The 15,116-nt window shown below is 37.3% G+C and overlaps 1 protein-coding gene across 23 annotated transcripts in view; it reads left to right on the top strand.

Annotated features, from left to right (window-relative positions):
- MBNL1 (muscleblind like splicing regulator 1) overlaps positions 1 to 15,116 on the top strand; it is a 205,081-nt gene that overhangs the window by 44,036 nt on the left and 145,929 nt on the right. For 12 of the 23 annotated variants that reach the window (XR_006299460.1, XR_006299459.1, XR_006299458.1 and 9 more), the window contains exon 2: positions 10,588 to 11,615. The exons of 8 other annotated variants lie outside the window; for them this stretch is intronic. Coding sequence is in view for 12 of the 15 variants with exons in the window: in XM_043595087.1 (XP_043451022.1) it covers positions 11,442 to 11,615 (174 nt within the window). In the remaining 3 variants the exon portion in view is untranslated. Of the gene's footprint in view, positions 1 to 2,675; positions 10,332 to 10,587; positions 11,616 to 15,116 lie in introns of those variants that run through there. 3 more of the 23 variants (XM_043595092.1, XM_043595090.1, XM_043595085.1) reach the window with 2 other exon arrangements.

Raw genomic sequence — 15,116 nt, 5'->3', positions numbered from 1 at the left:
ACAGTATCTGGTTCAAATTTTACTTTGCTCCTCAGTCTTTACAGTTCTAAAATGACAATCCTTGATTTTCATAGTCCTAATCACAGCACACGATATGTTTTTACTTTATTGGACATCTCTTTCTGAATGTCAATTCCACGAGGACATGACATTTTCATGTATGTCTGCAAAAGTTCCTGTGAGTGAGTGAATCAAGAGATTTTAGGTCTGCGTTATCATTTGATGCATTTGTAATGAGATTTAAGTTCTTAAATATGTTATAAATTCAAGGACATTGAGTGACACAGAGGTAAGCAATGTATATATAGATGTAAAAGCAGGTATCATGGAAACAAATTACCTTCTTATCCAGCTAACCTTATGTTTTCAGATTTCTATGTTCTCAGTGTGTTTCTCTTTTTTACAAAAGTTGGTGTATTTATACACATATATATGTTTGCCCACATGGGTGCGTACACACACACACACACACACACACACACACACACACTGGAATATTACAAGGCCATAAAAAGGATGAGGCTTTGCCATTTGCAGCAACATGGATGGACCTTAGAGGGATGTTACTATCCTATGTGAAGTAAGTCAGACTGAGAAAGACAAATACCATATGATTTCACTCACATGTGGACTCTAAGAAAACAAATGAATAAACAAACAAAAAGTAGTATCAGACCTATAAACACAGAGAACAAACTGATGGTTGCCCAAGAGGAGGGAGTAGGAAGATGGGCCAAATGGGTAAATGGGAGTGGGAGATACAGGCTGCCAGTTAAGGAATGAGTAATTCATGGGAATAAAAGTATAGGGAATACAGTCAGTGATATGATAGCATTGTATGGTGACAGATGGTAGCTATGCTTTGGTGAACATAGTATAATGTATAAACTTGTCGAATCACTGTGTTGTACATTTGAAACTCATGTAATGTTGTGTGTCACCTACATTCAAATAAAAAATTTTGTAAATGAAGCCTTATGAAAAATGTTGAGATAGGCATGAACAAAATATGCCTGCCTGTTACCCGTCTCTTTTAAAGAACTATGGAGCTGCCTTTGGAATTCTAGGCTTCTACAAAATACAGTATGAACCTCTGGATTATTACATAGCCATCACAGTAATATGAGCATAATTTGTGGTTATGCTTATCTCAGACCTAGTCAAGGTTGTAAGTTATATGGAACCTTTCTGAAATGATACTTAAGCTACATTGCAGTGAAAATATGAGTTGTCAGTGCATAAACTTGTTTTGTCACATGTCTTCCTCCTTTAAATCAGGGAAAAACAACTGGATCTTGACTCCCTATTAATTAAGGCAAATACAATTCTTATCTGTATGTTAGTGTGTGTGAATTTGTGATTTTTTTTAAAAAAGCTCAAGTTAAACAGATTCTAATATTTTATTGTTACTCAGAAAAAATCCATTTAACATTGGTATATTATTAAGAGTAAACTTGAGATTATTTGTATACAAGGCAATTTTTTTTTAACGTTTATTTATTTTTGAGACAGAGAGAGACAGAGCATGAACGGGGGAGGGGCAGAGAGAGAGGGAGACACAGAATCGGAAACAGGCTCCAGGCTCCGAGCCATCAGCCCAGAGCCTGATGCGGGGCTGGAACTCACGGACCGCGAGATCGTGACCTGGCTGAAGTCGGATGCTTAACCGACTGCGCCACCCAGGCACCCCTATACAAGGCAATTTTTAAGGTCAATAGAAATCAATAGAAATATCCATAGGATGATAATATTGAACCTTTATGGCTTGAGTATTTGCAAACTTTGCAATAAGAGATACATTCATAAAATGATAGGGAGTTTTGCTGATGAAATAGAAAGGAGATATTTATGTATTGTGTCATGAGAAGTCCAGTAATTCATTTAATTGGATACACTCATGTAATACCAGACTATATTTATAATTGGTTTCATTCATTATAGTCTGAAGAATAATTATTTTAGATGTCTCTATAAACATACATTTTATTTAATTTTCTCAGAATGATTAATAATTAAGCAACGTATTTTGGGTAGTCTTCAGTAGAAATAAGTCAGTGAAATTTCCCGGATTGAGGCCACTATGTTAGGTTTTAAATCAGACTTACCTGGAAATTCAAGATTTATCTGCTAAGGTGAAGCTTTTGTACTCAGATATACTTGGTAGTATTGAGAGCTATTGCCACATTAAGATTTTCAAAATTCTGCAAAGTGTGACAACTATGATTAAGGGTTCTAATAGGTATAGTTTATTTTTGGTTCTCTCTTTATCTCTGTCTCTCCATATATATATTTGTATATATATACACATATATACACACATATATACATATATATATATATATATACTCTCTCTCTCTCTCTCTATGTATATATATTCTCTCTCTCTCCCCCTCTCTCCCTCTGTGTGTGTGTGTGTGTGTGTGTGTGTGTGTATGCAATCTTTTTTTTTCCTAATTAGGGTGTAGTGTAGGGAATTGCTTTTGGAATCCTAATCTTGGGCAATAGTGTCTATCCTAACCAACACTCCATATATATATATATATATATATATATATATATATATATACACACACACACATATACATATATATATGTATGTATGTATGTGTGTGTGCGCATGTGTGTGTATGCAATTTATTGTTTCTTCTCATGTTGATTTTATAATTTAGCTCAAATAATTGAGCTTGCTCAAATGGAAAACAGGGTCAGGTTAATTATAGAGAAGACCTTAATGACCACCAGTTGTAAGAATGAGTTTTGCCCTGCAAGGAAGGTTGGGACAGTAGGACAAGGAGGTGCACACGCAGCAATTGTCACTGATGTACAGGGCGCCATGGGAGGTATTTCCTCAGCTTTCTCCTTAATCACCTTCATAGTTAGTTTTGAGTTATGCATAACACTGTTAGGGGACCCTATAGATGAATTGACTACCATTTCTCATGCAGTGAAGGTCACATTTAAAAATGTCTTAGGCAGAGGTACCACCAGTCTTTTAAAAAGCTAGGTGATGTTACTCAGAAGATGTTAAAAATTTAAAACTAAGATTTTGGCCTGCAGTTACTATGTCAGATAAATATAACTCATCTGAATAAACTTTAGAATTAAAGTTTGTAATTACGGCATTGCAGGGGGAATAACAATATCAGTTTTTGGCATTCCCAGTTTTGTCAGGTTAATTTCACATTGATATATTCCAGTTGAGTCAATGTACCATTCTTCCTGAAAGTTGCCAGGATGGTAAGATTTGTTTTTTCTACTGTTTAGCTCCTGAGCACATACCAGCATTATTAATTTTCTTGTAGTTTGTGTTCAGATTTCCTGTTTATTATTTTGAGATATTAAATGATAGGGACAGATCAGAAATGACTACCTAAGGCTAACAAGATGACTTCTTTGTGTGATATGTAGAGTAAGCAAAACACTAAATAGGCTTAGTGTTTTTTCCTGAAGAACCGTAGAGAGGCATTTGTAGTGTTATGTCATTACACTTTCTTGTAGAATAGAGGGAAATGTTAAAAGACTGCCTGTTTGAATATCATCAGGAACAAAATGCAGATTTTCTCTTCTTTTGCCAGAACTAAAAACTGATTCTGTCAGAAATTCACAGATAAATTATTTAGGTGTTTTAAATTTGCAAAGCCACATGTAACTGTTTCAGATTATTCTGTGGGTGAGAAAATCTTCCATCAAGTTCATAATTGAGGAGGTATATGAATACAGTTTTGTGTTAACTTCACTGCCTGATGTTTTCTTTCCAGTGAGTGGAGTTTGAAGCTGGTTTCATTCAGTTATAAAGGTGACATTGCCAATGTATCAAATGGGCATTGTAACTTTGTAGATCATAGTTGTAAACTAGTGTCCCGGTAGGTTGCTGGCTTCTGAGCCAGGCACTGTTTTGGTGCCGGCTATTTAGGGGAGGACTGGCTTGACAACTGCCTGCTCTCGTGGAGCTTAGCTTTTAATGCAAAGGTAGAAGATAAGCAAATAGAAAGATAGGCACGTAATATTACACCAAATACTGACAAGTGCTATGAAGAAAAATAAAGCAAGGCAAAGATCTGGCAAGTCTGGACTTGTGTTGAGAAGCAGGGAAGTTTTGATAGTGACTTAAATTGATAGTGGCTGCAAAAGCTTCCAGGAAGATAACTTTGTAGTAAGGACTGGATGAGGATCTAATTAGGTACGAAGCTAGTGACCATGTACACAAAGTGCAGCCCACTGTTGTAATATTTATCTTCTGATGATCTTAAGCCTTTTCATTTTTTTAAAAATGTTGCCTGAAACGGGAATCGAGTCAAAGTTTGCTTTTTAATTGCACAGAGGCTTCCTGTTTTATTTGGTGGTCTCATATATAAAATGCAGAAGGGACAATAATCATTTCCTAATTTGAGGCAGTTTAGCGAGTTGCTTTTGAAATTCTAATCTTTGGCAATAGTGTGTTTCCTAACCAGCACTCCTTCATTATCCTTCTGGTAAGGGGCCACTTGATGATTAGGGAATTGAGCCTATCGGAATTTTATTTGTTTATTTATTTTTGAGAGGGGAAGAGAGAGAGAGAGGGAGGGAGGGAGGGAGGGAGAGAGAGGGAAGGTGCACCTGTGCACTAGCAGGGAGGGGGCAGAGGGAAGACAGGGAAAGAATCTTAGGCAGGCACTACGCCCAGCATAGAGCTTGACACTGGGCTTGATCCCATGACCCTGGGATCATGACCTGAGTGAAGTCAAAAGTTCCACGCTCAGCTGCCTGAGCCACCCAGGTACCCCGAGCCCACTAGAATTTTAAAGGAATGCTTTGACAGACAGTAGATGACTTATTTGAGTTAGTAAACTTCCCTTTCTTTGTGACCCTAAGTCCGTGCAATGTCAGACCGGCAGACCATCTTGACAGTAGGCATGCCATTCCAGAGGATGTGTGGTTGAAAGTTACCTTTTTTCTCGGCAGTGTTTCTAAAACTTCAGTTATTTGCGTATCTCTTTCATGATGTTGTCAATATATTTACTTAAGCTTTTTTTATAATAGTCTCGTAAATTACTATATTAAATGTTAGTTTCTTTCTAAGTTATGATATGCATGTAATCACAGGCTCATGAACTAGTTTTTGCATTCTGATGCATCTATTAAAATTATGTTGTTTCTGCATCACTTAAAATTGCCATGGGTGCTACCAGTACTGTGCTTACCCCTTGCTGAGAAACACTGATCTCAGCTTTTTGTTATATGGAGTTGAATACTGCTGAAGACTGCATTAACCCATTCAGACCATAGTTTTCCCCATGTAATAACTTAATGGCCTTGTTACTCTATTTAGTACCTTAATGGGTAGAGAAATGGCTGTACAGCTTCCTGAAATGATTAGTTGGTTTGTATACTGAAATCTCTGTTAATATTTGGGGCAAGCCCTGGGCAAAATTGTACCAGGAGTTAATTCCCTGAAGTAATGCATTGCTAATTATGGACTTGTTGACATCAGTGATCCTGGGGTGGGGGGGGTGGGGAGTTATGGTTTGGGGCAAGGGGCCACTTCTTGTCACCTTCGAACATTAGATGATGAAGTTGGCTATCTTTTCCAGTTAGATTAAAGCTGTCTTAGTAAATTAAAAAACAAACAAACAAACCCTCAAGTAATTACTCTTTTAACTTCCTCAATATGTAAGCTGTTTCAAAATCAAAAGCTTATGAAAAAAGTCCCCCAAATTCCCAGCTAACTACTCTGGGATGCAGTAGGACCAAAGTGCCTATATTTGGTTCAGAAGAACTGAAATGATTGTTACACGTATATGACTAAGAAATTTAACCATGCTCACAGAGGCCATCCAGTTCTCCAAAACAGAATTTCATACTCCTGCCTTGTAAGTGTCTGCTTATCCTCTATTGCAGTATGTATGCAACCCTTAAATAGATATTTATATGAAGCCATCCGCTGTCAGTTTTCATGCTAATATGCATCAGTTGCTGTGAAATTCATTATTGCTAATTTCCCACACTTTTTTACTTTATCCTTGGTCCTTTTCTTAGCTTCCTTTCCTCTATCTTTATATTTTCTTCTTTCCCTTTCTATTCTATTTCCCCCTTCATAACTTAAAGTAGAAAGTATACGTGATTTCTGATAATCACTCAAGGAGAGTGCACTGTTCTTGGTTCTTATTGCAAAATATACTTATTTGTAGGACGTGTTGCATAATGAGGAGCTCTCTAGTGTTAGGAATTTGATCATTTGGTAAAAGAGGGCTTATTACGTAGGTTTTAAAAAAGTTTGATTCTTACAGTAAAACTATTCTCCAGTCTTTTTTTTTGTTGTTGTTCAGGGAAGTTTATTATAATATGTCGAAATATAGGTCAGAAATTTACCTCAGAAGCAATTTCTCTGTTAGTAAATATCTTTACCGGAGAAATATTTTCTTCAGTAATTATTTACAAACAACACATTTTTAGAGCAAACATGTTTGTAATAATTCTCACAATCTGGACATTACCCACATACTTTTAAACATTGTCTCTCTCTATAGAATAAAAATCCATTATTAGTTGAAACAGTGTTTGGGAAATTTAGTATTGATCCAAATCCTATACCCTCTTAATTTACCAAAACCTTCAATTATGAAGATTTCCAGTGATCCCTGAAACCCTTCTGTTTGAATAAAGAGAAAGAGTACGAGACCATAATCTGATATCAGCAATTGAGGTATAATCTCAGGTCGTTACCCCCTGGTGGTCTGTATCAAGGACTGGAACCCACATTGGCAGGTGCAGCTACACTAATAATGCATAAAGGTTGGTGTCCATTTTGATGGCTCGGGCTCTGTGCCTAGATAACTATAAACACTTTGATTATCACATTTGCCTATATGTTTTACAAGTAAGTGGTATTTTCAGCTTACCAATACATATATATCTGTAATTCTGTCGATAACCCTTTTTGAAGTGACTAGAGTATCTCTGCTACAGAAAATAAAAATATCCAGAATACCCATTTGCAAACATTTTAATTAAAGGATATTTTATGCTTGAGTGAGATTAAGCCTGTAACATATCAAAAAGGAAAAATAATCAACTTTAGAAATTGATTCTGTGGTTGTCCGTAGACATAACCACCAACCAGCAAAGGTATTTCTGAGGGTACCATTATCCTTTCTTATGTTGTTTGGTCCCCATAGATTATGACGAAATATTTCCTTGCTGTTAGGGACATGTCCTTTATATACATGTCTATTCTGTCAATTTGAATATTCATTTATCAAATATTTTAAACACAACTATTATATTCCAGGAACTGGGATAAAAAAAAATGGCAATAGATCCTGTTGTCAGGGAATTTATAACTTTGGGGGTAAAAGCACCAGGAGATAAAAAGTACTGAGAATATCCTGAGATGGAACAATGTTTGGCATAGTTGGCCCAGCCTTAGAGAGAAGGTGATATTTGAATAGCAGCTTAAACAAGGAGAAGAGATTTACCAGGTTGAAGGGGTGAGGACGTACGTGTCAAACCAAACAAAGGGCTAGCACGTAACAAGTCCCAGGAGCCCACAACAGCATGGCATGTGCCAAGAACCTTCCCCAGCTCCTGGCAGCTCCTTTCTATGTGGGAAGATACTAGAGGGGCAGCAGTGAGAGAAACCAAAAGGACAGAATGTGTCAGTTCAAGACGAGAGGAAACCTTTAACAGGGAGCTGGTGGAGGTCAAGTAAAGATAAAGACTAGCATAGTCTTTGGATTGGGCTTCAGTTGGAGTTTTGTCGGCCACTGCTTAACAGTAAAGTAATGAGTGTGGAGGTCACAGTGATACAGATTCAAAACGGAAGAAGCAGAAGAAAGGCATGTGTAGATGGCTCTTTAGCCCTTGGTCTGGGAACAGCTGATTAAGAGTATTAGGGAGGGGAGGATGCATAGCTAGGCGGGGTCCCTTTCTCCTTCCCTGCCGCCTCTTCTATTTTGGAGCTACTTCAGCATGTTGAGGACCGAGAGAAAGAGTTGAGGTAAGGCAGGTCATTCGAAGGTAGAAGAAGGAATGTGAAGAGAAAGATGTTTTGAGAAGGAACAAGTGAAGGTGGAAGCCTGACCGTGTGCAAGGGGAGGGACAACTGGGAGACCAAAAGAAAGATGCAGAAAGATAGTGTAAAAATGGGTGGCAGGAAGGTGACAGGGAGTTCATGCCTAAGGGCTCCTGTTTTGACTATGAAATATTTGTTTCACAGAAGATCATTGTCTGCTGTTAGCAGAATATGGAAGAGAAGGGGCTTGAAAGTGTTGAAGTTTTCAAAAAGCTGTCCTGTGGAATGTCAGAGGGAGCTGTCCAGGGCTGGGGGAGGATTCCTAGACAGCGGGAGGGTCTAAGTGACCCTGGGATATAGTAATTGATAGAGACACTGATGGGTGTGTGTGTGTGTTTTCAGGTGTGTGTTTGTGTTCATGTGTGGTTCATATGGTTGTTCATGCATGTGTTTGCGTATTTTTGTGCCCTAGAGGTCATTCCAGTACAGATATAGTAATCAGTCCTTTAATTACCCAAGTTATGGAGCTCCATACATTTTCCATCCCTGTGCTGGGCATTGGGGTTATGAGATGAGTGGGTTTATTTCTGTTTGGGGAAACATATAGTTTCGTGGGTCATACATATAAGCAAACAACACACTATATAGGGATGCCAAAGTAATTCAGAAAAGACGTGTTAATGATGAGTGGGCAGGGATGGATAAAGCGACATTTTGGAAGTTTCTTGGAGGAAGCAATCTCTTAGCTGGCTTCCAAAGGAGGTGTATGGTTGCAGGTGAAGTGCTTGAAAATTTTAGCAAGAAAGACAACAGAGGTTGTTGACCACAGATGGGTACATGCTGAAGGTACAAAATAGTTGAGAAATTCTCAATGTGGAGCAAAAATCCAGAAGGGTGGGTGAATCTTTGAGTTTACGACTGACTCAACTTTGTTTTTGTACAACCAGAAATTAGAACCAGAAAGTTTTTTGAAAACAAAAGTACTTCTTGAGCATTGGTATGAGTTGGTTCTTTAGAACTTTTCTCAAAAGTTGTAGTCTTACTACAGTATTTCACCTACCTGGTATCTGTTTTTTTTTTTAATTAGTATTAAGAGTGGCTGCATTAATCCTAAAATAAATTTTTAAAACTTCTGCTAGATATCTATCTGTCTATATATATGTTCTACGTTTCTACATTCATATTCTATATTCCAGTTTCCAATTGACCGTATTTGGCCTTTGAAGAAGCAAGTGTGATCAAACACTATTTATTATATTGTGCCATTGCCTCTTTGGAGTGTGAAACTTTTGGAGTTATTAAAGCTTTGTTTCCTTTGTTGGTAACACTCAAAAGGAAAAGAAACGTGTACTTTTGTTTCTGTAACTACTAAGCATTTTCTGAAAGTTTTTCCATCCTGACTGAAAAAGAAAGTAAGTTGTTAAAAGCAAAAATACCCTGCTATAACGAGCAGTCTTGTACTTCCCAGTTCATAGATCATTAGGCAACAGGGGATCCCCCAGCCCCCAACCTCTGGCTTCCTCCGTACCTCTGAAGTACATCACGCTGCCCAAATCAAATTGCTCACTTAATATTTAATGTTTCTGCGATGGAATCACTCTCCCCCCTGAGGTTGACTTCACATTTGCCAGACACACTGACAACACTACACTCCTTTTTTCCCCCACATGACCTCAGCTTCTGCTTAAAAAATGTTCAAATAAAGGATGCTTTTGTTCCTATCTCGCCCGCCTGTGATATATTGACAAAGTGTCTGCCGGCTGAATGGAATAGTTTTACAGTATGAGTGCTGCTTTCAGTGGAGGGGCAGGACTTGGGCTTTAGAAGGAAGTGAATTGGATAGGTCAGGAGAATGTACCATTTGTAAACACCCCTTTCCTTTTTTATTCACGTGTCAGGACAGCAGGAGCAGGCTGTTCAGTGCCCGTCCCTGCGCAGAGCCGGAGGGAAAAGCAGCTTGGAAGTCAGCTGCAATTTTTAAACCTTGCTTTTTATTCCCCGGCGATGATCTTCAAGTGCTTGGACTTGTCTTGGAAGCTGTTTGGAAACTAACATGGTTTAGTCCACTAACTGCATGTTGGGTAAATTCAAAACCCACATGCTCGTCCTCTTGCAGTGGAATAAGTCACATCTGATGGACATTTTCTGTGCTTATAGCATAGTAATGAACGTCTGACAGGCGCGACCTTTCATAAGACAACCCACACTATTGGCTTTCTGCCCAGAATATTGCTGCAACACTATCTGTGATTGGTTATCTCTCTATCATGCATTGCTTCACAAGGGGAAACGGCCCCTTTTTTTAATAAATCTACGATGGCTGGCTGCAATATGCCTCACTGTAAGTATTGTGTGTGTGTGTGTGTGTGTGTGTGTGTGTGTGAGAGAGAGAGAGAGAGAGAGAGAGAGAGAGAGAGAGAGAGAGAAAGAGAGACAGAGAGAGAGAAAGAGAGACAGAGAGAGACAGAGAGAGAGACAGAGAGAGAGAAGCTGACTTGAATATTACTTAGTCTGGTAGCACATGGCAAGGTTGTGATACTGTAGGACATCAGTGAAGTGCTACTTAGTAAATCTTAACCTATCTCTTTTTTCTACAGGTTGGTACTAAGAAGTGCCTTTCCTGACGTCTCTGCTGCTTGGACCCGCTTCTAGAGCAGTCTCTGCTTTTGCCTTGCTTGCTGCCAGCTAGACTGTGACGACAGCACATCCACCCTCCACTTCTAGCCCAGACACCCCCATTTCTACTTATAATCAAGACAAAAGCTCTAAGTATCTGGCATTGCCCTAGGCTGCTTTAGTTTTAAAAGAAAAGTTTGCTGAAAAAGTCAGATCTCTTCTGCCAGGAAATCAAGGAGGAAAAAAAATCAGTTTCTCGATTTGCTCTAAACTGCTGCATCTGTCTATGCCAAACTAATCAATACCGATTGCACCACCAAACTCCATTGCAAATTCAGCTGTGAGGAGATTCCCTTTCAGACAACTTTGCTGAAAGCAGCTTGGAAATTCGGTGTCAAAGGGTCTGCCACGTTTTCATGCTTGCATTTTGGGCTCCAAATTGGCACTGGGAAGGGGTTACTGAGAGCACAAGGCTGATCCGAGGCCCTACTTTTAAACGTTCATCTACTTACAATTCTAGTATTTCTCTGTAAACCAAAACCTCTTGAATTAACAGTTTCATGCTGTGAATTTCTAGTGGGAGATCTTTTCCTTGATATTGACAACACAGTTTTCCATGTACTTTTAAAGCAGGGAGTGGGGAAAAAAGTATTTTGGAGGGGACATTTTCATCAGCCTTTTACAGTCTTATCAGTTCAGCTTTTTGAGGTTTTTTTTTTTTTTTTGGTGTTTTTTTTTTTTTGGTTGTTGCTGGGTTTATTTTTATTTTTATTTTTTTGGGGGGGCTGGGTCTGTTGGTTTCACTGCAAAATTTAACTACCTGTAAAATCTAAACATGGCTGTTAGTGTCACACCAATTCGGGACACAAAATGGCTAACACTGGAAGTATGTAGAGAGTTCCAAAGGGGGACTTGCTCACGGCCAGACACGGAATGTAAATTTGCACATCCTTCGAAAAGCTGCCAAGTTGAAAATGGACGAGTAATCGCCTGCTTTGATTCATTGAAAGTGAGTAAATATTATATTATTTTAAGGATACACAATGATTGAATCAAGGGGATATGGACGCATAGTCCACTGAGTTTGGAATGATGGATTGCTTTGTTAATAGTTTAGTTCTATGGTGTCTTCTTATGGATGCTTTTGGGGTGGGGGACTTTATTGAGAAGCAATGGCACCAACTCTGGCCAAACTTTGTTTGTTATGAGTAACTTTATCAGTCCTTTGATGTAATGATGTTTTTCTAAAACAGAAAGTGTCCGCATACTTTTAACTTAGTCATAGCAATGTCGATGTCTATAGGAATAGTAAATGTAGATAAATATGTGTGTTAGCATACGCATGGTCTATACAAGGCCATGGCAATAGCTGAATGAAGATGATTTGTTTTTCCTTGTTTGTAAAGTTGCTGTTACCTTTGTAAAAGAACAGATTTCCTGGCAGTAAAACTTGGATAGACTTTTTATATTAACATTTTAATATTATGGGTCTCCTTTTTATTGTATAAGCATATTATTTTAAAGCCAGAATCAATGCATTTTGTGGAAAATATAGAAGTAAGGTTCTGCTGCTGTTGCTACAGTACCCTATCTGAGGCATAAACTTTGTTGAATGTTGAGTTTTATAAATGAGTGGAAACTTTTAAGTAGTATTATTTGGAGGCTTTTTTGTTTTGTTTTTTTTTTTTTTTAGTTTGTAAAATTCTAATGTAAAATAACTTAGTTCATTTTTTTTGGATCCTGATTATTTTAAAATTTGTAACTGTCTCAGCTAGAAGTGTTAAAAGTTAAGCTTTTGTGGGCACCATAGTATTGAGAGATCCACTTTAGTGTATCTTGACATTCAAAAATGTCATTGCTTCGTAGTTCAGGTGTCAAGTTTGAAAATGGGCTTTTTAAAAGGTAGCATGATATTGTATCCTTATTCTGACATGCAAGGTCAAGACTAGAAATTAGAAGATCCCTGGGTACTTTCTACTTACTTGGTTTAATTGAATTGGCTTTGAATACTAATGTGTCAGTATAATTCACTCTTTGAACCCATGAGAGAGGCGTCACGATCATTTCTGCATCTGTAGAGAAATAAAACTTTCATACATCCATCTTGTCTTTTGCAAACAAAACAAAACAAAACCTCCTATTGTAGTAAAAATGCTTTCTTAATAACATGGGGTGAATTAACTGATATAGTCAACCCAAACGTTAACTCATAACTCACCCTGATGTGTTATATGGGTTAGCTTATGAGTTGACTATTGCAGTTAATTGCTTCTTGGCTCAGTTGGGCTGCTTACTTTGCTAAAGTTTTCACCAAAGACTCAAGGATGTTATCTTCAGAGTGGGATATCAAAGGAGGCATTCACAACAACAAAGATATCTTATAGTGTTATATTATTGTTAATGTCATAGTCCTAAAGATCAATAAGCCAGAAGTTATAGATTACCATGAGGCCTTTTTCTTTCCTTTGAAAGGCATCAATGAAGGGCACAGTGGTTTGTACCTTTGTGACTATGTATTCCTAAATTCCTGCTGACTGAATTTAGGTGTAATTAGAGACGGGGACCTGTAAAATGAGGGGCAAAGGGCTAATTACCCTTGTCGGTAACCAGCTGTGTCCATAAGTAACCCTGTTTTGACCCAATTACTAGTAAATCCAATTTTTAATCCTACAGACAGTTGATGGTGCACTCGTAGCTACAAAATGAAGGACATTAAACTTGGCTGTGACATTGAGTGGTTTCACAGAAGACCTGCCTCCCCAGCATTTGGAAACATTGTGAAACATTAAAATTCAGTTGCTATTTTTCCATCTCAAAATATTTTTTTAGTGGCTGCTCACTTGTGGACACAGAACAGGCTCCCTTTGAGTAAAACGGCAGCATTGCTGTGTGGTTAACAAGATTCAACTGCCACATCAAGGACTTTTTTTTTTTTAATAGCAAGTAATTTTAAGATTTAAATTTACTTATGAAATGAACGCATTATAGCAGCTAATCAATGCAAACTTTGTCCTTATTCTTTGTTTCTATGAGAAACTAAAATTTAATTTATAGTGTCTAAAACTTGGTAAAATATTTTGATTTGAACAAGAGGAAAAACATAAACACAACTTTGTGTGGAGGTTCATAGCAGGAACAATAGCTCCTGAAATGTTAGTGAAATGACTATATTAAGAATTCATTTAACACATTTTGAATATGTAATTATGTATTCATGTTTCCAAACCCACCTTTGGTAGACATGTATTTATAACTAACACATTCTGTGATTCTTAATACAGTATTTAGAGTACTGGCTTTTAGATAGCTGACTTGCTGTATTCAATTTGGTGACTAAAATAGATCAAAAACGTATTTTAAAACAGTTAAGGTAACTCCATGACTCGTGCTTGAAGTTCTGAAATTTGGAAGCCTTAGGAGCATAATTCCATGCCAGTAACCACTAGATCATTTGTGTTGTCTTGGAGAGTAAACGGAAAGAATTTAGAAAACGTGTAATATTCTCACTTCTTTAATAAAATGTGTTGTATGTATGTCTACAATCCATAGTCCAGCCTTTTGTGACTTCTTGAGCCGTGAGATGGAGGTAGCCTGTGTAATCTACTATTTTTAGCAAGTTAGGAAAGCAAACCAAATACTCTCTGAGAGGACCCTGTGAAATGGCTGTACCCTTCAGCTGTGCTGTTTCAGACTTTGGCCAGGCTCCCAGGTGACTTACGTCCATAGCAGACTTCTACTTAGAAGAGGAGAATTTGTTTCATTAAAAACAGAAGTTGAACAGTTCAAGACAGTATTTATGCAAAAGAAATAAGTTGGCATATTACTAAAGGTAATAGGAAGAAAATTAGCTGATGGTATTTCAGTGGCGTATTATCGATTTCAGAGTTTAAGTAATTAGTTTAAATTTACTACATGAAAACAGAATTCTTTGTCATAATAGATGTGTTGCTAAGTAAAGTCAGAATACATGATAATTAGGAATATATGTATATATTAAGTATGTTGGGAATAGAATGGTAACAAGAGAGCAGAAGCTGTAATAATGTGTGTTAATTTATAAATTAAACAATATTTTAAGCGCTTGATCGTTCTAACTTAATTTTGGTTTTATACTCGCAATAACAATTTACAACAGTCTAAGAATATATTCAGATTGAGAATTAGATTGCTTACACACTGTAGATTTGAGTGTTTTGGCTATTTCAGACACCCTGAACATTTGAAAAGAGATTATTTTATGTTGGAAAGGATTTTTTTTTCCTTATGACTTGTGAAAGGGATACCAAAGAGAAAAAAATCTGAAAGAAAAATGTCAACCCTGCAAGCTGCCATTAGAATATTGTATTTAAGAAATGATTCAAATAACAGTAAATTGGCAAGTTACCTATTTTCTTCAGTAATAATAGCTCAACTAAAATATAGGTAGTTGATTTAAAGAAACTCTGCAGAATGTATTTTATTGTGATGTCAAGTAATTTATGCTATCACAAAAATATGTTTTCACCATGTG

The sequence above is a fragment of the Prionailurus bengalensis genome, chromosome C2 (genome assembly GCF_016509475.1).
Source record: "Prionailurus bengalensis isolate Pbe53 chromosome C2, Fcat_Pben_1.1_paternal_pri, whole genome shotgun sequence".
NCBI lineage: Eukaryota > Metazoa > Chordata > Mammalia > Carnivora > Felidae > Prionailurus > Prionailurus bengalensis.
Note: the sequence above shows the minus strand (reverse complement) of the source record. Positions and strands in the feature narration are given on the sequence as shown.